The sequence below is a fragment of the Taudactylus pleione genome, unplaced genomic scaffold (genome assembly GCF_031769625.1).
Source record: "Taudactylus pleione unplaced genomic scaffold, aTauple2 ptg000089l, whole genome shotgun sequence".
Taxonomy (NCBI): domain Eukaryota; kingdom Metazoa; phylum Chordata; class Amphibia; order Anura; family Myobatrachidae; genus Taudactylus; species Taudactylus pleione.
Window position 1 is genome coordinate 1,308,760 of NW_028284491.1, and position 27,584 is coordinate 1,336,343.

General features: G+C 42.9%; 1 protein-coding gene across 1 annotated transcript in view; it reads right to left on the reverse strand.

Moving 5' to 3' along the window:
• Window positions 1-1,819: 1,819 nt before the first annotated feature.
• The window catches only part of FAM124A (family with sequence similarity 124 member A), a 78,029-nt gene continuing 52,264 nt past the window's right edge, over window positions 1,820-27,584 (reverse strand). The window contains exons 3-4 of the mRNA XM_088469236.1: window positions 18,248-18,984; window positions 1,820-5,801 (exon numbers count right to left, since the gene is read on the reverse strand). Coding sequence (XP_088325362.1) covers window positions 5,025-5,801; window positions 18,248-18,984 — 1,514 coding nt within the window. The 3' untranslated portion in view covers window positions 1,820-5,024. The remainder of the gene's footprint in view (window positions 5,802-18,247; window positions 18,985-27,584) is intronic.

Sequence of the window (27,584 nt, forward strand, 5' to 3'; positions counted from 1 at the left end):
ATTGTGTCTTTCACAAATGTTGTCTGGTAACACCACCAACAAAGTGTCTTACAAAGTTGTATTGGTTAAGACCAAGACGTTGGTTTGATTATTTACTTCTACTCTGCATAACTATTTAGATTTACTAGTGCGGACTCCATAACACTTTTTTTCTCCCACAGCGCATCAGCCTAGTGCTGACGCACTGTGTCTCCATTCCCAGCCGGCTCCAATGGGCAAGCGCAGGAAACGTCACGAGATCTCATGTGTAGCCCGGAGCTGACAGCCGCTGCAGCCTGGGAGAGTACACTCCCTGCTGTGGTGTAGGGGAACGACAGCTGCAGCTGTCGGAATGGTCAGTGCCACTGACCGTTCATACATCGGGCAGCACATAGATGTGCTATCTTATAGATATCAGCACCGATAATGACAGGGGCCAACCCTACATTAATACATGAGGGAGAAGCGGTATCAGCACACATAATGTGCTGATACCAGAACTCCCCATAACGCTGGATGAATCATCTCCTTACTCTCACTGTGACCAGGGTCAGGCTGGCCCACGCGGGTACAAGGGAAATCCCCGGTGGGCCCAGACCCACCCCCTCCTCTAGGAGTCCACTATTACATGAACAGTACATTCATGTCTTTTCTGTAGACATGATCACCATTATGTGCGTTATTATTATACATATGTTACATTATACTGCACTCCCAGGACTACTACAGTGCATTGTTCATCAATGTGGTACATTATCATGCATGTACTATTAGTATTTCTATTTAAAAAGGGGCCCAGGCCATGCACTCTCCAATGTTAGCCAAGCCAGTGTGGGGGTTTCCCACACCCCTTAAATATGAGGCCCTGCCTCTGTATTCCCCCAGTGGGCCCTTTGTGCCCCAGCCCTACGCTGACTGTGACTACAGTCTGCTATAGACGGTGAGCATAGAATACTGGTACGTGTCGCAGGTGAGAAATTTATATAAAGGTACTCCTGTATAGTAACCACGACGAGTAACTACCAGCCATGACAGAGGAATGAAGTTCATAGACCGGCGGACTAAATGTTGCCGGTCTATATCCCGACAGGAGAAGCCCGACGGGGGACTTAAGATAGGCATCGAAATACCCACACCTAACTTAATCCCGACACCGAAGGACAAAAGCCCGAACGAGCTAAGTCTGGGGCGTCCATAGCATTAGCCGCGTGGGGGAGGGGGGGGGGGTTTAGGAAATGTAGCAGGGCTAGGTTTTGGGGGGGAGGTTAGGGTTGACCACCCCTATGGGGGAGGGTTAGGCACCCCCCCCTAGGGTTAGGTTTAGAGTTTGGGAAGGGGGCTTAGGTTTAGGCACCCCCGGGGGGGACTTAGGGTTAGGCACCACTCTGGGAGTTTTAGGGTTAGGCACCCCTAAGGGAGGGTTAGGGGGGGACAAGGGGAGGGTTAGGGTATTTACCAGCCGGCATCAGGATCTCCTACTGTCGGGCTTCTCCTGTCATACCGATCCCATGACAGGATAACCATGGAGAAGAGTACACCCACACTAATTAGTACAAAATAAACTACTGACATATCCAGGTGTGAACACGTTGAAAGAATAAACAAAATCTTCAATGTAAAATATATGCAATGTTCAGCCATTTTGAGAGTGGCCTCTGTTGTGTCTCGCTTGTATGTTCTGTATATTTCTAAGAGGCATAAACTTTATTATAATAAAGGACACATAAAAGAAGAAACAAAGCGGAAAAAAATATCACTTATACTTTTATTAGTAAACATTTTTGGTTGCTGCAACTACTCAATGGGTGACGGCAAACGTCACAGAGCGGTTAGAGTTCCTTCTACTAGAGCAATACCCGCTATGGAGCAGCAGTGTTACAGCACATGGAAGTACACTCACCTATCAGTATGCTGCTAATATCTTTTAGTTCTTTACATCATGTTAATTGCATAAATGCATAACCCTTCTGTAAACAAAGGCACCATGCTTTGCAAAGGGTTAAACATAGTTTATTTTCAATAAGGCAATAGTATTTTCTCCCTGTTAAGTGCTAAAGGGATTCTAGCATTAGTTCTGGTATCCAAATTACAGACATAGAAAACTCTCATATAGACTGACCAGATCACTCCATGGGTTGGGGCAAATAAAAAAGAAACTTTGTATCTGGAACAAACCATGTTGCAATGCAAGGGGTGGAAATACATTTATTATTTTTGCCTGCAGGGTAAATAATGGCTACTTTTGCATGTAGCCCACATATACTGGACAGCCCCTCTCACATTTAAATCTCTCTGCCCCACCTGCAGTGCAGCATGGTTTTACCAAGGTGCACAGTAACTTGCTCTTTTTTGCTTATTCAGAATCATTTCTATGTGTGGACTGCTTTCATTTGATGCCCATCATAAAATACACCAACTCGTGTACTCTAAGGGGTATATTTACTAAGAAGTGGAGATGTTGAGCATTACAACCAATCAGATTCTACTTAGCATTTATCTAGCACCTTCTAGAAGAGAATAGTTAGAATCTGATTGGTTGCTATGGGCAACATCTCCACTTCCAATAACTCACACTTTAGTAAATTTACCCCTAAGCGTTCATAAAAAAACCAAATAATAAAAACCTATTAACCTGAAATATCAAGGATAATGTGCTATATAACTTGTACTTTGATCAGAGAGGCAGACATAAATAAATTACTGTATAAGAGATGAATCTTTAATGTACGAAGCCACTTTCAATTGCTGAATTGTTGTGCAGTTACAGTGAACCTGTCAATATCTATTATTTTACATGTATATTACATCTTACTTCATTCTCAGGCCATTGATATCTATGTATCCCCACTTTAAACTCTGCGTCCACAAAGAACGTGCGAACGTCAGGCCATGGAGAGGATGTTGTTTGGGAAGTAGTAATAGTACCAGGATGAGGGAGGTTATAGTAATACTTTATATGTTAGTAGTAACATCTACATTTAAGGTACTGTGTACTGGAAGCCCTGTATCTAAGAAACATGAATGAAATGGTGAAAATCTTATCAGATCTGACCATGCACAAATGAGAGGGGGCAAGAGACAGAGGGGGCAAAAGACAGAGGGGGCAAAAGACAGAGGGGGCAAGAGACAGAGACCCTGAGTCGCACGCACTGCCGATGTCAGACGCAGTGAAGCAATTGTTTCCTTCTGCGCATGTATCTATGTTGCACTTTGCATGCGCCCAGATAGCGTGTGTGCGCAGTTGTGATTGAGACACGCTGTCTCAGAATTGTGTTGGAAATGTATTGGGCAGTCCTTGGTGGTGACAGGGAGGTGGCTAAGTGGACACATGGAGATGGTCCATCTTATGGGCGTGTGGGTGATAGCAGTTGCGTACAGGGGTGCTCAGCCGCTCACATGAGGCCATACTCGGTCGAAGAAACTGCACGTGCCATAGGGTGGCTGCAAGTTTCAATTGTGCGACCGATGGTGGCGTCTAAAGCTACACCCGTCCACATTTCAGCATCTGTGAACGCTGACAGTGGGCGTCTCAGTCCTGGCGGATTTGGACGCACGGATGTACACCAGGGTAGTGCCTTATCACAGCATTTGCACAAAGCCACAAACAGGCAACCGCCGAAAGATGCAGACACACAGGGCTGCTGTGCCCGAATCAGCCCCACAGATAGATCACATATATCCACAGAGAGCTGGGTGGCAGCATTTCTACAGCTACGAGGGCTTCTAGAATGAGGTGACATGATGAAATAGGAGGGATGAAGACAGAAAGGTAACAATTAGGAAGACATTGTGTACAGAAAGGGAGATCGCTGCAGGCAGAGAAATAAATGGAGCCTTGGTAGGTGCACGTGTGTTTTTGATACTGAGTCTGGACCTGCTTCTGAGCCGGACACAAGAGCAAACTGGACGCATCTCGTGATTTTCCGCGCACTGCGCAAGCATCAGGAGCAGCACACGCGGCCTGCAGGTGTCACAAAAAGTGTCCGCAGTGTTACCAGTTTGATTTCAAGTGGACCATGAAATGGACATTTCTGGGCGGGTGCACGGAAATTACATTTGTAGGATTGTCCTGAGTGTGATTGTAGCAGGCAGACACAGATGGGACGCCTGTTTCAGATGCTCTATTGCTCCCATCACAGGGAAGTGCAAGGGCCTATATGAATGAGGATGGACGAAAAAACAGTGGGCAGTGCATGGGTACTAGCATAGACAGGCAGATGCCCGCTTTAGCATCTGCAGACTTTTGCACTTGGTACGACTTAGAAGCTGGCCCTTATATGAATAAATGGAATCATCCTAAACTGCAAGCACAGGTCAGATGTGGGAACAGACAGACATCGCAGACCTGGGAAATAATCCAACAGGTGATGACACTCTATTGTCATGTAAAATTGGAATGTCCTCCTATCTTCATTCCAGATATAAATTTTGCTGCATATTGAAAAACATTTCTGTAAAATGATCATATATGAAACAAAGTTCATGTATTCTATATGGTTAGTAAGTATTATATTGCATCTCTCTGCGTCCAGGCTTTTCAACAGTTAAAAAAAAAAAAGGAAAGAATCCCCCCCCTTCCGCTGTGCATAGAATATAGGGATACATAGCAGAAATTTTCTATTTTGTTGCTATGTACTAAAAACATTAATTTAAAGATAAATCCCTTTTACGTTTAAATTCTACAATTAGCGTAACACAATAAGGCACAATCCCTATAACAGGTCACTGGTCTGTTACCCACTTTGCTATCAGTGCTATTAGCAGCTCACATGGTGAAAATTGTCCAAATAATTTAAATTCCGCATAGATAGCTCGTTACTAAATATACTGAGTTTTCATGTTATATTTACACTGAACAGCACAAACATTGTGTACTGTTAACGAAGAAAACCCTCTCTATAGTACAATATTATCTCCTTGAGCTAAGCATATACTTAGAAATAGTATTAGGAAAAACATTACAGATTTAGGATGTTATGATCGGACTTGTCACGAGATGTATATTTATACACATATGCTACAGAGGAACTTGGCCAAGTGAGAGATCAGATAAAAAATTCTTCCTCTTCGGTGCCTACGGTCTCTGTCAGATCTGTGGTGACCTCTGCAGATTTCTGGTAATGGCTGTCAACGTCTTTCTGTGACTCAGTCAGCAAACCAGAGCCAGATATATCGGGGAATATGGAGGATATGAAAGAGCAGGAAGACCTTCCAGAAACCGAATTGCATGACTCATATGAAAGCTCACGGAGCTTATTCTTTGAAGCGAATGTGTCGTTTTGGGAGTCTGCTTCTCCGCGTGAAGGAAGAGAAGCTTGTAAGTCAGTGGACAACCCATCCAGAGGTGAATAAGCAGACACCACTGATAGGTCTGAGCTGGAAAGCTTCATGCCTGTGTCCACATCGGTCTCTTGGACTCCCTCCAGGTCATCGATGTTGATACGAGGGCTGCTTCGCCATATCGGCGCTTGGAACACCCGGGGCTCATGTTTATAAAAGTGTTGGGGCTCACTGAAGGGGAAAGATTCACATGATGGGAAAGAGCTCAGGGTTGGCAAGCACAACAGGGACTTGCTTCGCTGAAACCACTGCGCCGCGGTGCCCTGGATTGAACAATGGGTACTTTCCACACGGATTTTGGAGAAGTCCTGCTGAGAGACACCAAATCCTGGGAGCTGACCAATGCTGAGGTGCCTCTTCTTCTGGTCGCATTTGTCTCTATGACTGTGAGGAATTCGGCTAAAGGTTGGAGTCCCAGCCATGTTTCTAGATAAATAACTTTGATGTTTCCATACTGATTTCCTGGTCAAGCGGTGAACCTGCTATGAGAAAAATTCAAACAAAGATTACTTACTAGTTTAACGGACCTGGCATATGCCAAGTCACCTCACTATCCAACCCCGCTCGGCCCGCCCCCTTTCTGGCTGCCCCACCACTCTCTTCTGTACTACTCCTGAGTGTTTGGGCGTAGGGTCCCAGGGGCTGCTCTGGCTGGGCCTCCTCAGGGCATCACCACTTAATACACATAGTTACTTTTCACATCACCTTTTATGTTTGTTTTTTGTTCATGTAATTTTTTCACATATATTTTTAACCCCTTTTTCAACACTTATTAACTACTCGCACACATCTATACTTTACACTGCACTGTTACTCTTTTTCCATTTTTCGTGTGATGCCCTGGGAGGGTCCTGGGCTGGACGTTTTTTGGGGTGCTCAGCGCCCCGGACGTGAACCCCTTAGTGTTAGGGACTGCTAGTGACAGAGAAGCCGTGACGTGGCCTAGCAGCTTCCCATGTATTTGCAAATGCATGCAACTAATATCTCTGAATTTCTATTAACATATAGTCTTCATATATTGTTGCAAGTATTATTCAGTGTGCTGAGGAACAATAGGGGCTAAACCCCCCCTTTTTTTTCTACTTGGTATGACCCCTCCCTTTCATGCACCTGAAAAGTACTGCCAGATTGATTGAGCAGCTGCCATTTTTTGTTTCTCCCCCTTATCCCATCACATCTCTGACCCATCTCGACCCCCCCCTTCCCATGGCTCCATCCCAAACCCCCGCTTCCCATGACCAGTCCTCCTTTCCAAAGGCTGTCCCGTCTCACTTGAAATGGTAGAGGTTGGGGTTCACACATTGAGGAGAAGAAATAGCCTAACACAATTATTATGTACAATTACTTATATAGAGCCAGCAGATTTCAATGCAATATAAACACATTGCAATATAAATTCACTTATCACGAACTAGAACAATATTCAAAAAGACAGAATTTTCTCAGTAGCTGGTGTATTAACTAGTATTTTCTGTTGCTAGTTAGAGGTCGATTCAATTAGACGCGAAACTCACAGCACTACCTGACTCGTTGATTTTCATTTGCAGCCCCATAGAGCTGGATACAAAAATCAACAAGCCTGGGGCGAGATCGGACCGAGGAAGGACAAGTTGTGGGGCCATGGGCAGCGTTAACATGCTGTTACAATGGCAACTCGCCCCCCTCGCGTCTAATTGAATTGACCCCTTAGAGTGCAGGCCATGTGCATGTTATAATATTCATGTGTGGCCTGCAGGAGCTAATTACTGTAGAATGCAGTACTATACTTTAGTATAATCAATATTTGTATTGGGTTCAGGTATGTGCTACTGTTTTCAAAGACTTAGGGGGAATTCAATTAGACGCGAAAAAGTGAAAACTTAACGTCGGGCAAGTTTTCACACAATTTTGGTGCGATATTTTCATGTCTTTTGTCTATGCGTGCTCCTGTTTTTCGCATCATCGTATTGCAAAAGACGTGAAAACGCATTCATGTGAAACCTGCGCATGGTGAAATTAGCGAAAAAGTACAGCACGTTTTGGGGAAATCAGACTGTACCACATAAGAAACCTAACTGACATAGGAAATCAATATAGAAATGTATTAGTGGACCTAATAAAAGTATTTTGGGTTTTTAAATTGTGTCAAATGGCTATTTAATGTTTTATACCACTCCAACTATAAAAATGAAAACCAATAACAATAATAAATACATCTTTAAGTCCACTGTAGTAGTGAAGGTAACGTCGGGCAAGTTTTCACACAATTTTGGTGCAATATTTTCATGTCTTTTGTCTATGCGTGCTCCTGTTTTTCGCATCATCGTATTGCAAAAGACGTGAAAACGCATTCATGTGAAACCTGCGCATGGTGAAATTAGCGAAAAAGTACAGCACATTTTGGGGAAATCAGACTGTACCACATAAGAAACCTAACTGACATAGGAAATCAATCTAGAAATGTATTAGTGGACCTAATAAAAGTATTTTGGGTTTTTAAATTGTGTCAAATGGCTATTTAATGTTTTATACCACTCCAACTATAAAAATGAAAACCAATAACAATAATAAATACATCTTTAAGTCCACTGTAGTAGTGAAGGTAAGTGCAATTCTCAGGCACAACTATTCCAAATTTTATTTTTGTAACCACTTAATTGATAATTTTTTTTTCACACAAAAAGGGTCAGATTTTTTTTTTAAATTTAATTAAGTGTAGCATGTATGGTGTCAAGTTTTCAATTCGTTATCCCTTAACATGCTCTAGTAGCTATGTGGTCTATCTGATCAAGTGCCCATGTGGCTTATGCTACGTGGGTAAAACGATCCGCTCTTTTAAAGAAAGGATGGCCCTCCATAGATCGGCCATCCGGGCAGCACTTAATAACAGTAACAAAAAAGATATAGACCAGCCAGTAGCAAGACATTTCTTGTTAGCTAAACATAGTCTATCTACGTTGAAATATGTGATCATTGATCACGTGCCGGAGGATATACGAGGGGGAGACAGAGGCAAGAGATTGCTTCAATTAGAGACCCAGTGGATTCACAGACTCGACACGGTATCTCCACGGGGCCTCAATGAATATTTAACATATAGTGCTTTCCTGTAGTTACGATGTTATATTAACTCATTATCTCCCATATTTAATGGTGGGGGATTGGATTTGCTACTTGTGGATTTAATTATTGAGAGGCATAAGATATAGGTAGTCTCTTAATATATTTGTGATAGATATACTTATAGATATTCTCTTATTTTGTATGGGGATATGTCTACAGCAGCACCATACATGGGTTTGTCAGTGCTAGCGATATGCTTTTTATTGAATGTATGAATATAGAAATATTGTTATTTCCTAAGACCAAGCCAAGAGGTAGTTACATTATAACATCAATTTAAAATATAGTTCTTAAGTTATGTGATGATACATTGTATTTTTACAATGATATTATTATCTTAGTGACCATCTGACTGTCCTCTGTACACTTTGCTTATATTAGACACGTAGCGGTGTATCGCGGATTACCATGGTTACAGACGCTGGTGGGGGCCGGACCCTGGCTGTTCACTTCCGGGAGTGACGTCGTGGCTGGAGGATGGTCCCGCCCGGCGCCCGAGCATGGCGCGCGATCGGTGATGGGTTCAGAGTTTGAAAACATGTATTTAGGTAAGTGATGCTTTTGTATTTCTCATATTCTTCCTGATGACGGATTAAACTCCGAAACGTTGAAGATTGATTTGGTGTCATTGTTATTATTGTTGTGAAACCCGCTTGAGTGCCGCAGATTCTGTACTCTATACATATATATATATATAGATCCATAGGCCCCCACTGTAAAATCAAATCCCACCCCAAATCAAGAATCGCTCATCACACAGAGACCACGCAGAGCCATCGCAGAGTGATTGACAGGCAGTGAGCGTTTGGGGGTGGTGACTGTTTGAACGCCGTTGCATGGGTGTGCATAAATTAGTCATTACGATTGTATACGTGGCTTGAGTACTCACTGAGTGCAACGAAGTTAGGTCAGGGCTGCTGTAATTCTCCGTGAGGGACCGATGGTACTCGATGTCACCGATGTTTATGAAGGGTTGCAAGTATTACGGATGTGAGATAGCGGTAGTGGGAGGCAGTGGCAGTGCCAATTGCAAGGCAATCTGGAACGCACAGAAAGCATGTGATGTCAGCGGTCAGTGACCGACGACGTCACAGCCTGGCCCCTTCAGGGAGAGGAAAGTATTTCCTCTTACAGGGTGCCGGAGAGCATCAACGCCTGCAGTGACATGGGATGTGATTGGCAGCAGGGAAAGCGGACCTGCCATCGCATCACATAGGGCATCGCCAGGCAAGTTGTTAAGAAAAGCTGCAAGCAGCGTGTGACAGATCTGTATAAATTAGCTGGGGAAAAACTATTGCTAATCAAGAAAAATCATTTATATTTGGCTTTTAAGAAAATTAAATAAAGCCAATAGACAATAGACTACATTATTACATTGTTATTTTCAAGCAATACTGGCAAGGCATCAAAATGCTATATAAATTATGCAACCACCACTTTTCATGCAGATTCCCAAATCAATATGCTACCAAACACATGTCACAGTCTTATACAAGATCAGTAATTAAATGCCATCCGTGTAGGCGGCACCTGTTTATTACTCATGTGTGACTGGTCCTAATTTATCCAATAGCCAGGTAATGCAGACAGAGAAGGGAAACTGAAGCGTCCATATGATGAAATGGAACGTACCCACTCCTTCAATACATGCATGTAACAGATAAAGGGGTCTATTTACTAAGCAGTGTTAGGAGACAGAGTGAAAAGTGATAAGAAAGTGATAACTATCATCTCACAGGCTGTGTTTGAAAAACTACAGTTGGGAGCTGATTGGCTGGCACCTTATCACTTTCTTATCACTTTTCATTCTGTCTCCTAACACTGCTTAGTAAATAGACCCCAAAGATTGTAAGGTAGTTATCCAAAGATTGCAGATGTAATAATAAAAGGTTTCTGGTGCCATTTACAGCTCTTGTCTATTCTGTGAAGCTCTGCATTGAGTTTTATCTTTCCCGTCACATTGACAATTACGCCTATAGAAGTTGTATAACATGTACAGAAATAGCTGTCCATGATGTTAGTGTGCACACTGGTATAGTACACAGGTTCTCCTCACAGAGGGCCTGATTCAGAGCCGCTCGTAAGCGGCCGCTCGTTCGTTCCGAGCGATGTTTGCACAACTGCGCATGCGTACGGATCGTAATACGCATGCGCGAACCAGTCAGTGCGGCCGAAAATCGTTTGTTCGCTAAATAGCGAATGCCTGCTATTTTGAGTGACATGAGGAGGCGTATGTGGGTGGTAACAGGGGAAGGCGCTTGAAAACGGGGAGTGGAGATCAGAACGCAGGCGTGCTTAAAGGTCAAAACGGGCGTTTTATGGGTGTGCATAATTAATACAGCAGCGTCATTGACCACGTCACTGGGTTATTTTATAGTCAGAACTGCTCGCAAGATTGTGGTAGGAAAAACCAACCACAAGAATAGCGAGCAGTTCATACGCTGGTCGATGTACTCGATTAATCTAATAAATAGCGGACATGATGTAGGATGCGAGCGGCCAGGGGGCGTAGTTTTCCAAAAAACGACCGCAAGTTCTGTTTGCTCGTTCAGAACTAGAGGCGTGAACAGACCGCAAAGAGCGAACGGTTCATTTGAATAGCCACCCCTTTTTTCTGAACGAGCGAGCGCAAATAGTGTCCGGCTCTGAATCAGAACCAGAATCACAAGTGAAATAATTGGCTCTTTTAAAAAAAAGTCAGGGAGTAATGAGTACACCTGTGCACCTGCTGGGTGACCTGGAAAACGTGACCTGTGTGGGGTCCTGAGGACCGAGTTTGAGAACCACTGGTATAGTTTATAGGCTTTCCATAGATACACAGTGCCCTCTAGTGGCATTATCACCATATATAAAGTACAATCAGAAAAACAAGACATAAAAAAACATGTAAAAAAGCCATGAGTTACAGTAACAAAAATGTATCCACAAGAGATTCCCTTTAAAGTAGGACACATATATTTGGATGATTCAAGGACAACTAGTGACACAGTAATCATCATGGATAGGACAATTTACTCAGGACACTGTATAAAGATCCAAATGTTATCTAAACGGCATGCAGTCACCATGTTGCCGGAATCTAAATGTTGACGCTCAAGATGTGGCCATACAACATGTCGACATTCACAATGTTGATGTTGACAGCCAAAATGTCAACACATGAATTTAGGGTTAGGATTCAATTAGGATTAGTGTTAAACATGTCAACATTATAAGTTTGGTAAAACATTGGTAAATATTACTGAATTTAAATAAATGCATTTTTAATGGGATGCTATCATAATTCCGACCGCGGGGATTCTGGCGTTCAGAATGCTGACGCCGGAATCCCAACACTTATCAGAATACCAGCGCCGGCATTCCAACTGCTGGGATCCTGAAGGTAAGTACTGGAGTTAGGGGGAGAGTCAGGGTTAGGAACTAGGGGGAGGGTTAGGTTTAGGCTGCGGGAAGGGAGGGTTAGGTTTAGGCACTAGGGGGGAGGTTAGGTTTAGGCTGAGGGGAGGGAGGGTTAGGGATAGGGGTTAAGTTAGGCTTACTTACCTGGAGGCGTCGGGATTGTAACGTGGTCAGGATGCCGGCATCGGGATTCTGACCACTGGGATCCCGAGCGCCGGCATCCCGTACCCATCCTGATTTTCATATGCCCATCCTGCAGTGGAACACATATAAAGGCAGTACAAGTACCGCAGCAAATCTTATTAAACAGGCTGCACCATGCAAACAAATCTTACTGATAGCACAAACTATTCTATCATCGGCTGCAGCGGTACCCCTTCCCCAGAGTAGTGGGCAGGATCCAGGAGGCTGGGGATATATATATATATATATATATTTATATTAATTAGAGAAGACAAAATTATACTTATGATAAATGTGCTCGACCCAAAGCTAAGTTATTACATTTGAGTGGTGTTATACTTTAATGGAAATGTAAAAAAAGTGTATAAAACTTACAAAGCTCACTTAGTAATATAAAAATTTGCAGCCAAATTCAGTTGCAGTAACATACAGGATATGACTTACATGCTTACTAGGAATAGTGATTATTTTTCCAAGCAGTGGGCTGTCAATATATTTAGCACATTCTAGATATCCTCTGAACCTGGAGGGTAATTTCAATACCAGCTCTCATATAAAAAAATCATTTTAATAGTCACACAATTTCCTGAATAATATATTCCGCAGGCGGGCTTATTTTACAAAATGCCTGCAAATTAAATATGTATATAGATTTCACTAAGTTTGCAAATATTGTGTGTTTGAGCAAGTGACCGAAATCAGCTGACTGCACTAAGGAAGAAAAATATTTACCCCATGTATTTGTCAGTTGTTTAATATTGTAAAAATGTTTTCCAAACCAGTACAAATCAATGTACTATGGGCCTGATTCAGACCCGGTCGCAAGCGCTGAGCGCTCGCAACTGGGTCGATGGTGGCCCAGAGCGCATGCGTACGACGGAGCCGGCTCCATCGTGCGCATGCGCGAGACCTGGATAGCGACGGGCAATCCGTCGCTCCGGGTCTCGCACCAAAGGGGGCGTGCTGTCGATGTTGAGTGACAGCACGCCCCCTTTGGTGGGCGGGCTGGGGGGTGGCTGCCCAGACGTTCCCATGAGAACGCCTACCGTTTGGGGGCGGCCCCACTGACATCACAAGTGATGTCAGTGGGACAGCGTTCGGCTCTATTTGAGCCGAAAGCTCTCTGGGGCTTGCAGCCACAAGACCCTACCAGAAGGGTCTCGTCGCAAGCCCAATGCTCGCGATGATCTTGACCATCGCGACCATCATCCTGGCCGCTCGCATTAGCTGTGGGTGGCAACAGCAATGCGAGCAGCCAGGAGGCCACTCCATAAAAAAACAAAAAAAACAAACAAAGACGCCCTGATTCAGAGCGTCCGGCTCTGTCAGAGTGTCCGGCTCTGAATCAGGGCCTATGTACACTACTTCTATCACTAGCACTGCTGTCTTTGGGCCTAATTCAGCAAGGAACGCAGTTGCTAATATGCACGCAATCGGCCGACTGTTGCATACTGCGCATGCATCGCAGTGCGTGAACCATCCACTGCGATCGCAGTGACCATGCAGAGCAATTGCAAAGTGATTGAAAGGAAGTGCCATTTGTGGATGGTGACGGGGGATGGTCGGCCGAACGTAGGCATACTAGTGCGTTTGTACGCCATTACAGGAGCGTGCATGAATTATCCACTGCGATGCCCTACGCAGCCTGAGGGCTCAGAGAGGAAGTTAGCAATTTCTGAGTAAGGTCAGGGCTTGTGCAAGTGTGCATGAGGCTGTGATGGTACTCGACTGTACCGATGTTTTCGCAGTATTGCTAAACATTACGGATGTGTGTAAGGTAAAGTGTTTAGTCCAGCGGCAGCATTGCAATTGCAATGGATTAGCATACTATCGCAGCTGAACTGCGTGTGTAATCGCTATTGCATTCGCAGTTGCGTTCCGTAGTGAATCAGGCCCTTTGTTTCAAGGCTTAATATACTAAACAGCGCTTTTCAAAGTAGTCTCGTTTTCAGCAATTTCGGCCGTTGGATTTAATAAGGCAATAATACAAACGACTATCTGTTTTGTATTTAATATTACTGCCCCTTTAAATCCAGTGGCCAAAATCGCCTTTGACGCTGTGGCTTTGAAAAATGGCAATTCTGACCCTTGGCTCCTGATGAGGTTATGCTTAGACCAGTGATGCGGTTTATTCATAGTTGCTGATTAGTCAGAGCTCACTTTAGGGAAACAAAAAAGGGATTTCCATAAAGTAGGGAGCGGCAGTTAATGTCCCGTACACCACAGCACGATGGTGTAAATACATCATTACGCTGCTTTGAGCATAGCTTTATGGCACAAATCACATTATTACCCTCAGATGTATGGCAGTTTGAAAGCTGCATACAAAAACACTTTCATATAATTCCATCTACGGAATGAGATTCCGAAGAGAACATTCAATTGGCCGCCAAGTGTCAGCGTCTTCAGCACCTTGCGAACCACCAACACGGTAGTTTATTTCCTCTTGCTCAATAGATGTGCTCAGAGAAACAAATCTGCGATGTTGAGGCACAGCTGACTATAGTGACCGCACACTGCCGCTAACTGAGCCCGTGTCTCACTGCTCCAGCGTATTTCAGCCCCACGGAATATACAATCTGTATATAGCTGATCAGTGGTCATGTACCTGCTGGGTTCCCAGGGCTCAAAGTGCCTATGTGTTGCTAATATCAGCAGTCACAAAACTACCAAGTACTGCTTTTTATTTTTAACATTTTCTTTCTTTAAAAAAAAAAAAAACATGGCAGGAAAACCTTTCCGAGCCATTCGTGGAAGAGCATAGAAAGCAGGTATTTCACTGAGATAACAATGTATATACAATTTCCTACATAATACTTTCTAACGTATAACTAATTCTAACTTTATGCTTGACAATGTCACAAGATGCCTTTTTGTAATCGATTGTTTTGGACTCTATTTATTAACATTATTTTTACTATCACCTATAGTTATTACAGGGCAATTGGAGTAGAGTTCGTAAAATTCTACTCCAAGTCCTAATTATCATTTATTTTTAGTAAGCAGATCGCATTTCCCATAATTGTAATGGGAAATGTGATCTGGCCAAAGTTACTAAATATAAATTGTGAAAAAATACCGGGGAAACCCTGTGATAATAATGCCACCTGGAGGTGGCGTTATCCAGGGTCTCCCTCGGTTACCGGACTCCTGCTCTGCTCTAACGGGCAGAGCAGAGCCCGGAGCCGGCCCCAGTGATCAGCTGTGTGGTCTAAACAGACCACACGCTGATACACTGAAAAAAAGAAAAAAAAATAGTAAGTGCTCGGGCACTTGTCAAAGTATTTTTTGCGAAAGTACAGTGATAAAGCTACGGAGGGGATTCACAGGGACAGAGCTTTATCGCAAGTTCTGTCCCTGCAAGGGATTTTTAGTAAATCCCTGTGATATTGCCTGAATTCGCAATACATTCAAGTTTGCATTCAAAATGCGAATTGTAGTAAATAGAGCCCTTTGTGTTTTCAGGTAAATGAAACTTATGAACTAAAAAATGTTCAGTATTTTGTGTTACCATTTAAAAAAATGGCCTGCAATTGAATCTATAGGAGGATTTCAGCACAAATGCCAATACTTACTCCTCCAGCCTCCCTACATATTTTAAAATATCAGGTCACCTTTGGCCAACCGCACCTGTAACTATAGCGAGGGAAGAAAACACACTACAGAAACAATATCACTGTACTGTAACTGAAGTGCAGAGCTGACAATAAAGCAAGGTGATTTGCTACACAGCCGGATTATTCCTGGCAGAAATGTGAGGAGGAGACGAGTATGTCATCATCCAATCTCAGACTGCTAATGCGCTACGAGCTGGCTTCAGCATGAAGGATCCTATTATAGGCTCTTGTACTTTCCAATTCCTACATGTGGACAAGAGATGAGGCACCTGATGGATAAAGGTGATTTGGAGTACTGCTTTGCAGCAGGATGCAGTTCACCACTGAATCAGGTTGCAGGAAATTTGATTACAAACAGACGGAAAGTCACTTGCAGTTTAGCGAAAGTGAAAAAACACACACATACTGTACAAGCACCTGCTCCAATATCTGGGCATGTTCAATGTCGTCTAGTACCTGCATTCCCTTTCGATAGATCAATTCATTACTTGAAAGGGATGATGATTCTATAGTGGTAGGAAGTGAGGGCCTCATTCAGAGGCGGTCGTTAGATGCAAGCGGTTGCTCTGAATCAGGGTGGCCGCTTGCATCCTGAACGGCCGCCTCCTTATCGATCGTTAAGCTGTGGGTTAATACACACAGCTCTAACGACTGACATGGGTGATGGTCGCGATGGTCAAGACCATCGCGACCATCGGAGCTTACGACCAGACCCTAGGGTAGTGTCTGGGCACTCGTAAGCCCCAGGGAGCTTCCTACTCTGTTCGAGCAGGAAGTACCCCACTGACATCAGCAGTGATGTCAGTAGGGCCGCCCCCAAACGGTAAGCATTCCGACTGGAACGCCTCCGTTTGGCCGGGCACGCCCCCGGCCCGCCCAGCAAACGGGGCCAGCTGTCACTCAACATCGACAGCTCGCCCCGTCTGCTACGAGACGCCTAATGACGGAGCGCGGCCGTCGTTAGCCGGGTCTCGCGCGTGTGCACGACGGAGCCGGCTCCGTCATGCGCATGCGCTGTGGGGGCAACATCGAGTCGGTTGTGCGTGCTCAGTGCTCACGACTGACTCTGAATGAGCTCCTGAGTCTTTAAGGTGTTGTTTAAATGTTTACACAGTGTGCTTCAACATCACAGGGCAGACCACCCAAACACATCACAAAACCAAGGTGCTTTGCAGCGCAACTCAATTTATTTTAAAGACTAAGGGGTCTATTTACTAAGCTTTGTTAGGAGTTAAACTGTGATAAGGTACCAGCCAATCAGCTCCTAACTGCCATGTCACAGGCTGTGTTTGAAAAATGACAGTTAGGAGCTGATTGGCTGGGACTTTGGGCCAAATGTAACAGGTGAGAGTTTAGAAAATGTGAGAGTTTAGCAGGATGCTCTCACACTTTTTAAAATTGGCCAATGTAATAGAGTCGGGAGAACAGGGAAACTCACATGTTTTTAGACTAAAATGACTCTCACGATTTACAGCCTCATCCAGATATTTTCTCAGTTTGAAGATAAAACTCGACCAATGTGAGAGGTTACTGCTAAACTCTCACCCTATTACATCTGGCCCTTTATCTGTGTTCACTTTATCTCTATCCAAGGCTTAGTAAATAGACCCCTAAATCCCCTTTTTACAATAATGAAAGAGCAAACACTAACTAAATAAAAAATAACTTATACACTAAAAAACGACTTATTTTGCTGTAACTAGTTTTTAGATACGCCAATTGTCCTCTGTCCATGTAATGACTCTCTGGTCTTCAGTTTTGGTCAATAGCTGCCAGTAACAAGTGTGGATAAGTAGAAAATAGCTCCCTCCCCAGCATCATCAGCTGGTTGTAAGTAAACAGCAATGGCAATGAGACGGTCATTCAGTCAATCACTGCAGGGGAGGGAAATCAGTAAACAGACCACTCTGTCCACAGGTATTACTGGCCACTTATGGGTACAGCAAGTAAGCTATTTTTCACAGAGAATATTAATTTTATTATGTGGTTTTAAATTAATTATAGGAATATGTAGCTGAGTAAGTACTTAGTAGATATGGCACTGGAGGAGTGGAGGGATTTAACATGAGCATCTAATGGCCCCTGGTTTTGTCCTGCGGGTTCTTGAACTCGGTCTGTCACTGTACCAGGCGTACCTCTATTCTGTGTTTGCTATTTGTGTCTTTTTTCGATTTCCCTTGCCAGATAAGCATTAGCAAGTGTGTACAGTTAAAGTCAATTATTGATATATCCCAAGCTAACCATGGTAAATCGATAGGGATACGGTCAGAATGCCGACCGCTGGGATTACGGCGGTCAGAATGCAGAAGCCAGAATCCCGACAATTGTCAGAATACCGGCACCAGCATCCCGAAGTAAGTACTGTGGTTGGTGGGAGGGTTAGGGTAAGGGGTTAGGCACTAGGTGGAGGTTAGGTTTAGGCATCGGGGAGGGAGGGTTAGAGGTTAGGCTTACTTACCTGGGGGCGTCAGCATTCTAACCTGGCCGGGATTCTGACCGCCGGGATCCCGAGCACCGGCATCCCGTACCCAACCCAAATCGATATTAGTGTGAGCACCACTGACTATCCTGCTATGCCTTGGATAGCAGATTCCTAACCAGCAGTATGGGTGTGGATCAATATTTACCTGCAACAGTATTTTATTGCCATCATGGTCTTCAGTCTGCCATCTACCTTCACTGATTGGGCTACACTGGTTGGGCAAGAGAGGAATAAGTTGTCCGAAGTCTTTTACTCTAAACTCCAGCAATGAGGACTCCAGAGCCACTGGGGGTTGACCTTTAAGGAGTCTCTTTAAGGAAAACTCAATATCTATATCCATATTGGAGTATATTGGAAACACACAAAAATCAGCCTTTTTCTTCCATAGAGTTTTTTTCAGGATAAGTTCATACATTTTCATCATGTCTTCAAAGTTCTCATAACTGCAATATATGGTAAAGCGGATAATTTCCTTCCCGTAATGCACCTGTCGAATGGCCCACAACGGGGTTCCGTTTGTCAAGGTGAAGAAGTCTTGGTTACAGGGCATATAAGGGAGGAATTTACCGAGGACCCGCTCTGTGTGATGGAACTGCCAGGGGGGTTTCCGGAAGCAGTCATAGAGGTGCAAGATCTGCTCTTCCCCATACTCTTCTTGCAAAAATAAAATGACTGCGAGGGCAGGCTGGGCGGCAAAGGCCTTATTCAGCTTCTTTTTCTTGGAAATCCGTCTTTCTGAGACACGGAACAGCTGCAGATCAGGGTGGATCCATGCCAGGAGTTTATCAATGGCACCTTGAAGAGATCTGGACTCACCAGGGTCTGCAATAATATGGATGCTGACAAGGAATGGGTCCTGGGCATCATCTACCGAAAGCTCACCTATAAAGATAAAACATAAAACATTAGATTTATCAGTTTCAAACTAACAACAGATGTAGAAAACGGGATCATATTTACTACATATTTACATTTTCTTTGTCTCATATGATTTAAAACATAGGCCCCCATTTATTAACGAGTTTTATCACCGAAACGAGTGATGAATTTCACTGTGTATGATAAATGGTGCTCCAGCCAATCAGCTCCCAACTGTCATTTTTCTACCAGTTGACAGTTGGGAGCTGATTGGCTGAAGCGCCGTTTATCATGCAGTGATATCTATCACTCGTTTTAGTGATAAAACTCGTTAGTAAATGAGGCCCTAAACACTGTACATCTATCTCAAAGATTTTTCATAAAACCAAAAGTACAAAATTGTAGAAGTGGCACAGAGTTACCTTCTTTTAATTTAAGCACACAGGTAAAAGACAAAAAAAAAAGTCTAGCAATTTTAAAAAATATGTAAAAATCTGGATATCCTGGCCATGCAAAATGATTCAACTCGGCCACACTCCTGACTTCCAATGCCCTACTGGAAGAAGCAGAACCATATGCCCATTTATCATGGCAATGTCTCCAAGCTGTAAGTTACACTCACTTTTTGTTATCCATGGTAAAAAACAAAACAACAGAACATAAGTGAGATTTTTTTTACTTTTATGCTTTATTTTTTCATTTTGTCTTAAATTTTAGTCTTATTCTTACCATGTGACAATGCTTACATATTTTTTATTTTATTTTACTATTATATTTTAATTGGCCTATGTTATTTTTATTGTCTTCAACACCTAGATTATTTCGTATTTATTATTACGTATCTCCAGCACGATACAATTGTATTATTCTTTATTTTTGGTTTGTTGTTTACCAGTTAATAAATTACATTATTTTATTCCGTAATAGTTGAACATTGCTTATTTTATGTAGCTCACAAATGTAAGTAGTACATTTGTTTTTACCAACCACAGATTATTGTTACGTTATCCCTGCTTTTAGTATTCATCAGCTAAAAAAGTAACCCTCATCCTCTATACTAAACACAAGCAGCATTAGCTCTGAAGTGCAATACAAGCCACCCTGTCTTGACACAAATGGCAAACATAACAGAAGCTAGAATGAAATACACTGCAAACCTTATTGATATATTTAACATATTATTTCGATAGCTGTCCTTTAAATTGAGAGGACTCAAAACCCAAGAAAGCTTCGGAAGAAAAATGAAATGTATACGGCACACACATGACTGAAAATGTGAGCTCACTCTCTGTATTCTCAGTGTCATCTGCCATGGGCTAATTAAAAGTCTAAAGGACAGTTAAAAAAAAAAATCCCGGAGCTTTGTGAGATCCGTCATTGGCATTAGTATTCAGGGGGAACGTCTGATTGTGTCATCAGGGCTCGATGGTAAAACAAATAGCTTCAGAGGACCACCGGAGAACTGTACAAAGCCATCATTAGGAGCTAGAGTTACATAGACAGCAGAGAAAATCTGCTTTTGTTCAGCCCTGGCAAAGCTAGACCCAGCGCCAAGGAAAAGCAGTGGCATAGCTAATCAGCTTCTTAAGTGGAGTACTGTACACTCCAGAATATTACAGCAGCTCCTCTTGTGTTTTATTTTCCCACCTGCAATTAAGTGACTTTTCCCTGCTTTGTTCTATAGTGTGTGAGCTGTGATAAGGGGCATGGGCCGGGGTATTCATGTCCTGTGTACTTGATGCTGACAAATTTATTGTTGTTCAGAAGGCTTTGAAATCTGCTGACATAATGCCTTCTGTCTGATTAGTTTGACTTTTCATCACCGTTCTAGATCAATTCCCTTAATACAGTGAACTGTTTTTTATCTTTAAATTCACAGTCACCGAACCGCACTTCATTCAGCATGACGAGTCTCGGCTAGAAGCTATTCTCTCACTGATGGTAGAAGACTTTTAAGCTCTATGACAATCCTAAACGCTGTCCTCACAATGTAGTCCACAAGCAGTAGTCCATGATTTATTAAATGTAATATTATTTTCTAAAGGGGAGATGTACTAAGATTTGGAGAGTGTTAAAGAGGAGAGAGATAAAGTACCAGCTAATCAGCTCCTAAATGCCATGGTACAGATGGTGTTTGAAAAATAACAGGAGCTGATTGGTTGGTACATTTGAGAGAGATAAAGTGAAGAAAGTACCAACCAATCAGCTCTCTCCAAGGCTTAGTACATCTGCCCCTTAGGGGTCTACTACTGATGCTCGATAGTCCAGCTAACCACCAGTAAGGCTCATTCCCTAAAGTGAAAATGCTGTGTTGTGATGTCATACACTTAATTTAACACACATTTACCTGTTGTTCAAAGGTAAAGTCATGGATTAGCAGGCCAAACACATTGTGATGGGAGGACTTGGCAGAATGGGGCACTCCTTGCGGAATGCAGATTATCTCATGAATGTGCTCACAGATTTTATTCTGTGGACAAGATTTATAACAGATAAAGGGGTGGACTAGATTAGTGGGGTGTTTCCAATTTTTCAGGACGGGGCACAGGATTTGTTTTACTGTACAGAGACAGTTGTCAGAGATTGGGCTTCATCCTATATTTGAGTGGACGCATTTTGAACCTTTCAATTGCATCATTATATGAAAGCATATTTCTAGGCGCACTTCGACTAATGCCATAAAAACATTCAAATGCAGAAAAAGAAGTGACACATGTAACAGAGCTCCTGGGCGGGCAGCATCGAGCCCAAAATGCCGTCAAAACTCGGAAAACTACCGCATTTCCCATATGCACCAAGCTCAGGAAATCAATACTTTCTGAAGCTTCTACCCCATAGGCGGCAATGCTTAATAGAAGCCTGTGAGCTTCTTACTGCATCACTCCCCTGAGAGGGATAAAATCTGATCCCTCCAAGTGTCCCCCGTGGCTCGCACATGTGCAGGAGGACTCCCAGAAGTCCTCACACAGCCAAGGACAGCTCTTATTGGAAGACCTGTCCTTTGCTGTTTTAATCGCAAAACTACATGCATATAGCGTTACTAAACGCTGCTATGCATGGGGTCAGTGGCGGGATGCATTGCATTTAAAATGTGATGCTTGATGCATCCCGCCCCTGTGACCTCCCATGTTGATGAGTCATTTAAGATTTAAACAAGGCTAAACAGAGCCCTGTTTAGGAGAGAAACAGATGTAGAGATGACTGAAGGGGTATCCTAAAATAATAGCATGCTGGACATTCAGGCGATCTTTTCATGATATCCGCCATGCTCGATTCAAGGGGAGTTCCCTGAGCCACCAAAGTAGGATCATTCCCATTACAGGGCACATCCAGCAGGGAGCTTGCACTTCGGAATATGCTTGGCAGACACAGAGGTGCATTTGCACAGATGAAAGGGCGAAACAGCTCCGTGATGTTTGCCATTCGTAAATAACCCAAATACAATTCAACCACCCTCACACCAGAAAATAAATAGAACACAGTTCCTAATACAACTGATGCCAGGAAATTAATTAAAGTGTTCTTTCATTCTTCCTTTGTCTTATTGTTGCACATCATATTACAGTATATACACTCAGAAATTAACCCACAGAGTGGCACTTAATGTACTAAGATCAGTTGATATAACTTAAGGCGGGTATCCATTACCCGATTAAAATGAGTGAATGAACAATAACGATATCGTCAACAAATCGAAAACGACCAGTGATGCGTGCTCCCGCTGGTCGACATCTATCATCGCCTGAACATGCTAGTCAATCTGCCGATAACAACAGATTGTCCATGTTCTGGGATGCGGCAGGGTGCCTGCTCTGAACGACCGATCGTTCAGTGTACGCACAGCACAGACTGTGAAACGACTGATTACAATGTCGTAATCGTGCAGTCTCTTCACAGTCTGCTAGAGGATGTGCCCCATTAGAGTTATGCTGGGCATACACTATGCAATTATCAGATATCTGTCCAATCTGGCTGGTTGGAATGAAAATCTGGTAATGTATGGGAGCAAATGACAATCAACTATTTTCTCACAAACACTGGAAAACAAGACAAAAATGGTCGTTCAGACAAACGGGTTAAATCAAATGAATTTAACCAATTTGAACAATTGTTTTTTGTCCGTTTTCCAGTGTTTAAGACCATATGGTCGATTGTCTTTTGCTCCCATATATTACCAGATAATTGTGGAGTGTATGCCCAGCTTTAATACTATACAAATACACCCCCCCTCCCCCCCCAAAAAAATAAAAACAAAACAAAAAAACACAGAAGGTTCCGTGGTAATTACCAACAGGAGTTTTTAAAATGTTTTCTTTGTGTCTAATATGCAAATATACAGCCCGTTCATTACTCAAACTAAGCAACACTGGAAAAGTACACAATAAGCCCAATCATTTGCCTCTGCCTCTTGATATCTGGAAATAAAATATCAAGGTATTATTTTGGAAACTAATTAGAAGACTGGTAAAGCGAAAGGACTAGCAGCATTTCCGACTCTTGATTATAGCAGGGAACTGGTAAAAAGATTGATGGAATGGAATGATGGAACATTCATATTTAACATCAAAGACTCAACCGCCCTCAACTTCCTGAGGATATATCCATCCATTGTCACTAGCTTAAACTGGATTTTCAATACTGTAGATATTTCCTTAAGGCGACAACCAAATGTAACACTTAAACAGAGGAAAATGAATGATCTATACCTAAAACATATGTTAAAAAACTCCAGAACTGAGATATATTTTCTATATTATACTAGCGGTGCCAAATAGCACACCGGGGAATGGTTTACTGGAGCAATAGGATTTGTATGATGTAGACTGTAATAGGATTTGGTATCAAAGGTCCAGAGTGATGAAAAATCTTTCATGCTAGCAGTTCATTGGTCATTACGGAATGTTCTTATAATAGACATAGATGCAAAAAGGGGAATAAAAAGAAGAATGCACTAGGGACAGTCAGTCACGGCAAATGTAAAATTACTTTTCACCTGCAATGTCCTGAATACACAATGTAAAATAATTATATTATTAACTCCTTCCTGCTTTCTAAAACCCAGAGGCTTAATGCTGGTGCACAGGAGCGGCAGCCAGACAAATAGGTGCAAAAAAACTTTTTGTGATGGCTGAGAGGATCTTTGGAGCAGGGTCAATAAGCAAATTAGAAAATAAAAAGTTTCAAAGCAACTTAATTTGCATTAAAAATAATAATTCCTGATTCAAATTGATTTGAATATTAATTGCCAGATATGAAAGATTTAACAAATTTTAAAAACATTCTCAATAGTTGAGCTTAGCTGTAAAGCAGGGACAGGTTCAGAATCGGGACAGCGGGGATTCCGGTGTTCAGAATGCAGACACCGGAATCCCAACACTTAGCAGAATACCGGCAACGGCATCCCGCCCGCCGGGATCCCAAAGGTATGTAGCTGGGTTAGTGGGAGGGTTAAGGTTAGGCAAGAGGGGGATGGGTTAGGAACTAAGGGGGGAGGGTTAGGTTTAGGGAGCGGGGGAGGTTAGGTTTAGGCACTATGGGGGGAGGTTAGATTTAGGCACCGGGGAGGGAGGGTTAGGGGTTAGGTTAGGGTTACTTACCTAGAGCCGTCAAGATTGTAACCTGGTCGGCATGCCGGCGTCGGGATTCTGACCACCGTGATTCCGAGCACCCTCTTACCGTACCCATCCCGTATAGCAAATATACATTCAATGTCCAACATTTCATGATAAGTATGGGAACGAATGCATATAAAATTGTGAATTATAAAAGACATCTTATGTCATATCAACTTCTATTATAGGTTTCCAGGTGCTTTAATAAGATTCTTGATATAGTATTGACAGACATTTGGACTACACAAGGGTGTCATATTGAATTGCACGCAATTCCATTCTGCGCATGCAGACCAAAGACACATAAGTACATATGCAGGTTTTGTGGCATCTTGCGGACGAGAGTAGGCTGGGTAAAATAAGACTGTAACCATGTCATTGTGACTGAAGCATACTTGAACACAGAAGTACTGTATATACATCTCTCACAATTTCTAATATATATGGGACGTTCCCATTTTTTAATAACGGTCAAGACGCTATTCTCTTTCACGCATAGGACACCTAATTACATTATTTTTTTATTTTATATTGTGAATAAACAGGGTAATGTAATAACACTTGTGGCGCCATATAAATAAATGATAATAATAATAATCCAGTATATTGCCACTGTTAATACACTTCCAAATGACTAATGGTGGGTACACACCTGACAGATATATCTGCAGATGATGGTCGTTCATACACACCGAACGGCCATCATCTGCGAGTCCCGGAGGCTAGGGGGCGTGTCCTGGTGGGCGTGTCCCGCCCCCTCCTCGTGGCTGCTGCTCTGTGTGTACGGACGGTCTGCAGACCGCTCATACACACCTGCAGATGGACATATATGTCTGCAGACATATCTGTCCATCGACTGTGCAGCACAGCCAATGCGATATGTTGGTGAAAGCCGATGTTCACCGACATGTCACGGGTACACACTGCCTGACGGGCAGCAGATACATTGGCCGATCAATTGATCAGCCAATGTATCTGTCAGTGTGTACCCAGTTTTAGACACAGCAAGTGAAAACTTGATCCATTTGAGCTCTGTGGGAAAGTGACTAATTGCCTGAGGTGATGGAACAGAGTCTCTTATCTGTGCAATGTACAGCAGTGTTATAGACAAATACATGATTAACGCACTGTTACACCCGCTGGCAAAGGGACTGTGCCCATTAAGAAAACAAGTAGCATGCCATTGTGGAGAGTGCTATTTAAACTGACCAAGACAGTCCATTTGTTAGCCTTTTCCCTTTGTGTCGGAACTGAAGTAGATATATTTATTGCTTAGAAGTCTACAATGTCTTAATTTAACTTAACATGTGACCCCCTGCAGTCATCAATTAATTTTATTTGCACAGTTAATTCAATGGTGTCTTTGTATTTATTTGGCTGGCTCCTCACAGAGGGGACGATACAGAGTTGCGCTGTGTAAATATACATTTTGTACAGTATTTCTTGCGCTGTGTGGGCATATTACTTGCAACAGTAATTTGGGCTGCACATATCTGACACTCCCTCTTAAGGGGCCTATCCATTACGCAACCTGAAAAACTGAATGATTAGCGTTCAGTCCTTCAGTTCGCCGGGTGCGCACACTGAACAGCGTTCACTGAACGTCATTCAGTGCAGGATCCCGACCTCCTATCTGGGAACATGTGGATAGTCGAGGACGGCAAGGACCAAGCGTGCACGCGTATCGCTGGTCCTTGCCGGCTATCCATTACATGACTTTCTGAACAATGCGACCAAAACCTCCTGGTTTTGGTCGGATCGTTCAAAAAGTCGTGTAATGGATAGGCTCCATTAGAGTGGCTGATCAGGGGAGTTTACATGCTAGTGCAGTACAGTAAGATAATGCACACATAACAAAGCACGCCTCATTACAGGGAGGCTAAATTTCACCTACACGTACCCTTGACATCTATTCTCCCCTAACTGAAAGTATTGCGCCAATCCATACTTGTTGGATTTAGTGGTGATGATAACTGACTGATGGATATTTGTTCCGGATGTATCTATATACTAGATATAAGGTTGCGCTCACACCTTAAGATGCGAGCTATTCAAAATAAAAATACAAGTGTGTATAGGCATTTTATACATATGCAAATGAGCAACTTTAATGTGCAACTTTCAATAAACCTTTCAAGCATCTTATGGAGACCTTTTAATGGATTCCTCCGAGCTGAGATTTTGGATGAAGTTTTGATCTTGTATTCAATGCTTGAAGGAAATTTCCATAGGCTTGTAGGTTTCAAACATGCCCTCAGGCCTCATGTAGCAGTAAAACAGGATGTAGTTTAAATCCCAATACCAGTCAGAATTCTGGTGGTAAGTATTGAGGTCAGAGGTAGGATTGGGGCTAGGCACTAGGGTTAGGCTGCAGGGGGGCAGGATTATGGTCAGGCTGCAGTGGGGGGGGGGGGGGGAGGTGTTTAGGCTGCGAAGAGGGAGGATTAGGTTTAGTGGTGGGGATTGGATACTTACCGACAGGTATCCTAACCCTGTTGGGATTCTGACAGCCGGGATTCTGAGGGCCGGCATCCCGTACCCAACCCGGCAAAACAATTGTCACTTCAGTCTGCTAAAACTATAGTGATAAATCTACTTCTGCTTTTGATTTAAGATTCTTAAAACATCTCTAGGTTGCTTAGGCCAACAGTGGGCAAACTGGAGTACACTGACTGCAATTGTGGCCTTTATGAGGCTTCTCATCATTTCCCATATTTGGAACTTGTTACAGCAGAACGAATTCACACAGCTTGTGCTTCATGCCGATGCCCTGTCCTCAAAAGTAGGGACAAGTAATGTAGCTGCAATAGGGATTTCATGATCTATTGCATCTCCATAAAGATAGTGTGCAATACTCTTCCAGAAGAGACATTTGGAGACATTTGAAGACAAGTGCTGTAAATACTTGTATATATGTATATGTATATATATATATATATATATATATATATATATATATGTTCCTAGTATTATTGGTCTCCTGGGAAATTATAGGAATCTACACCATACATG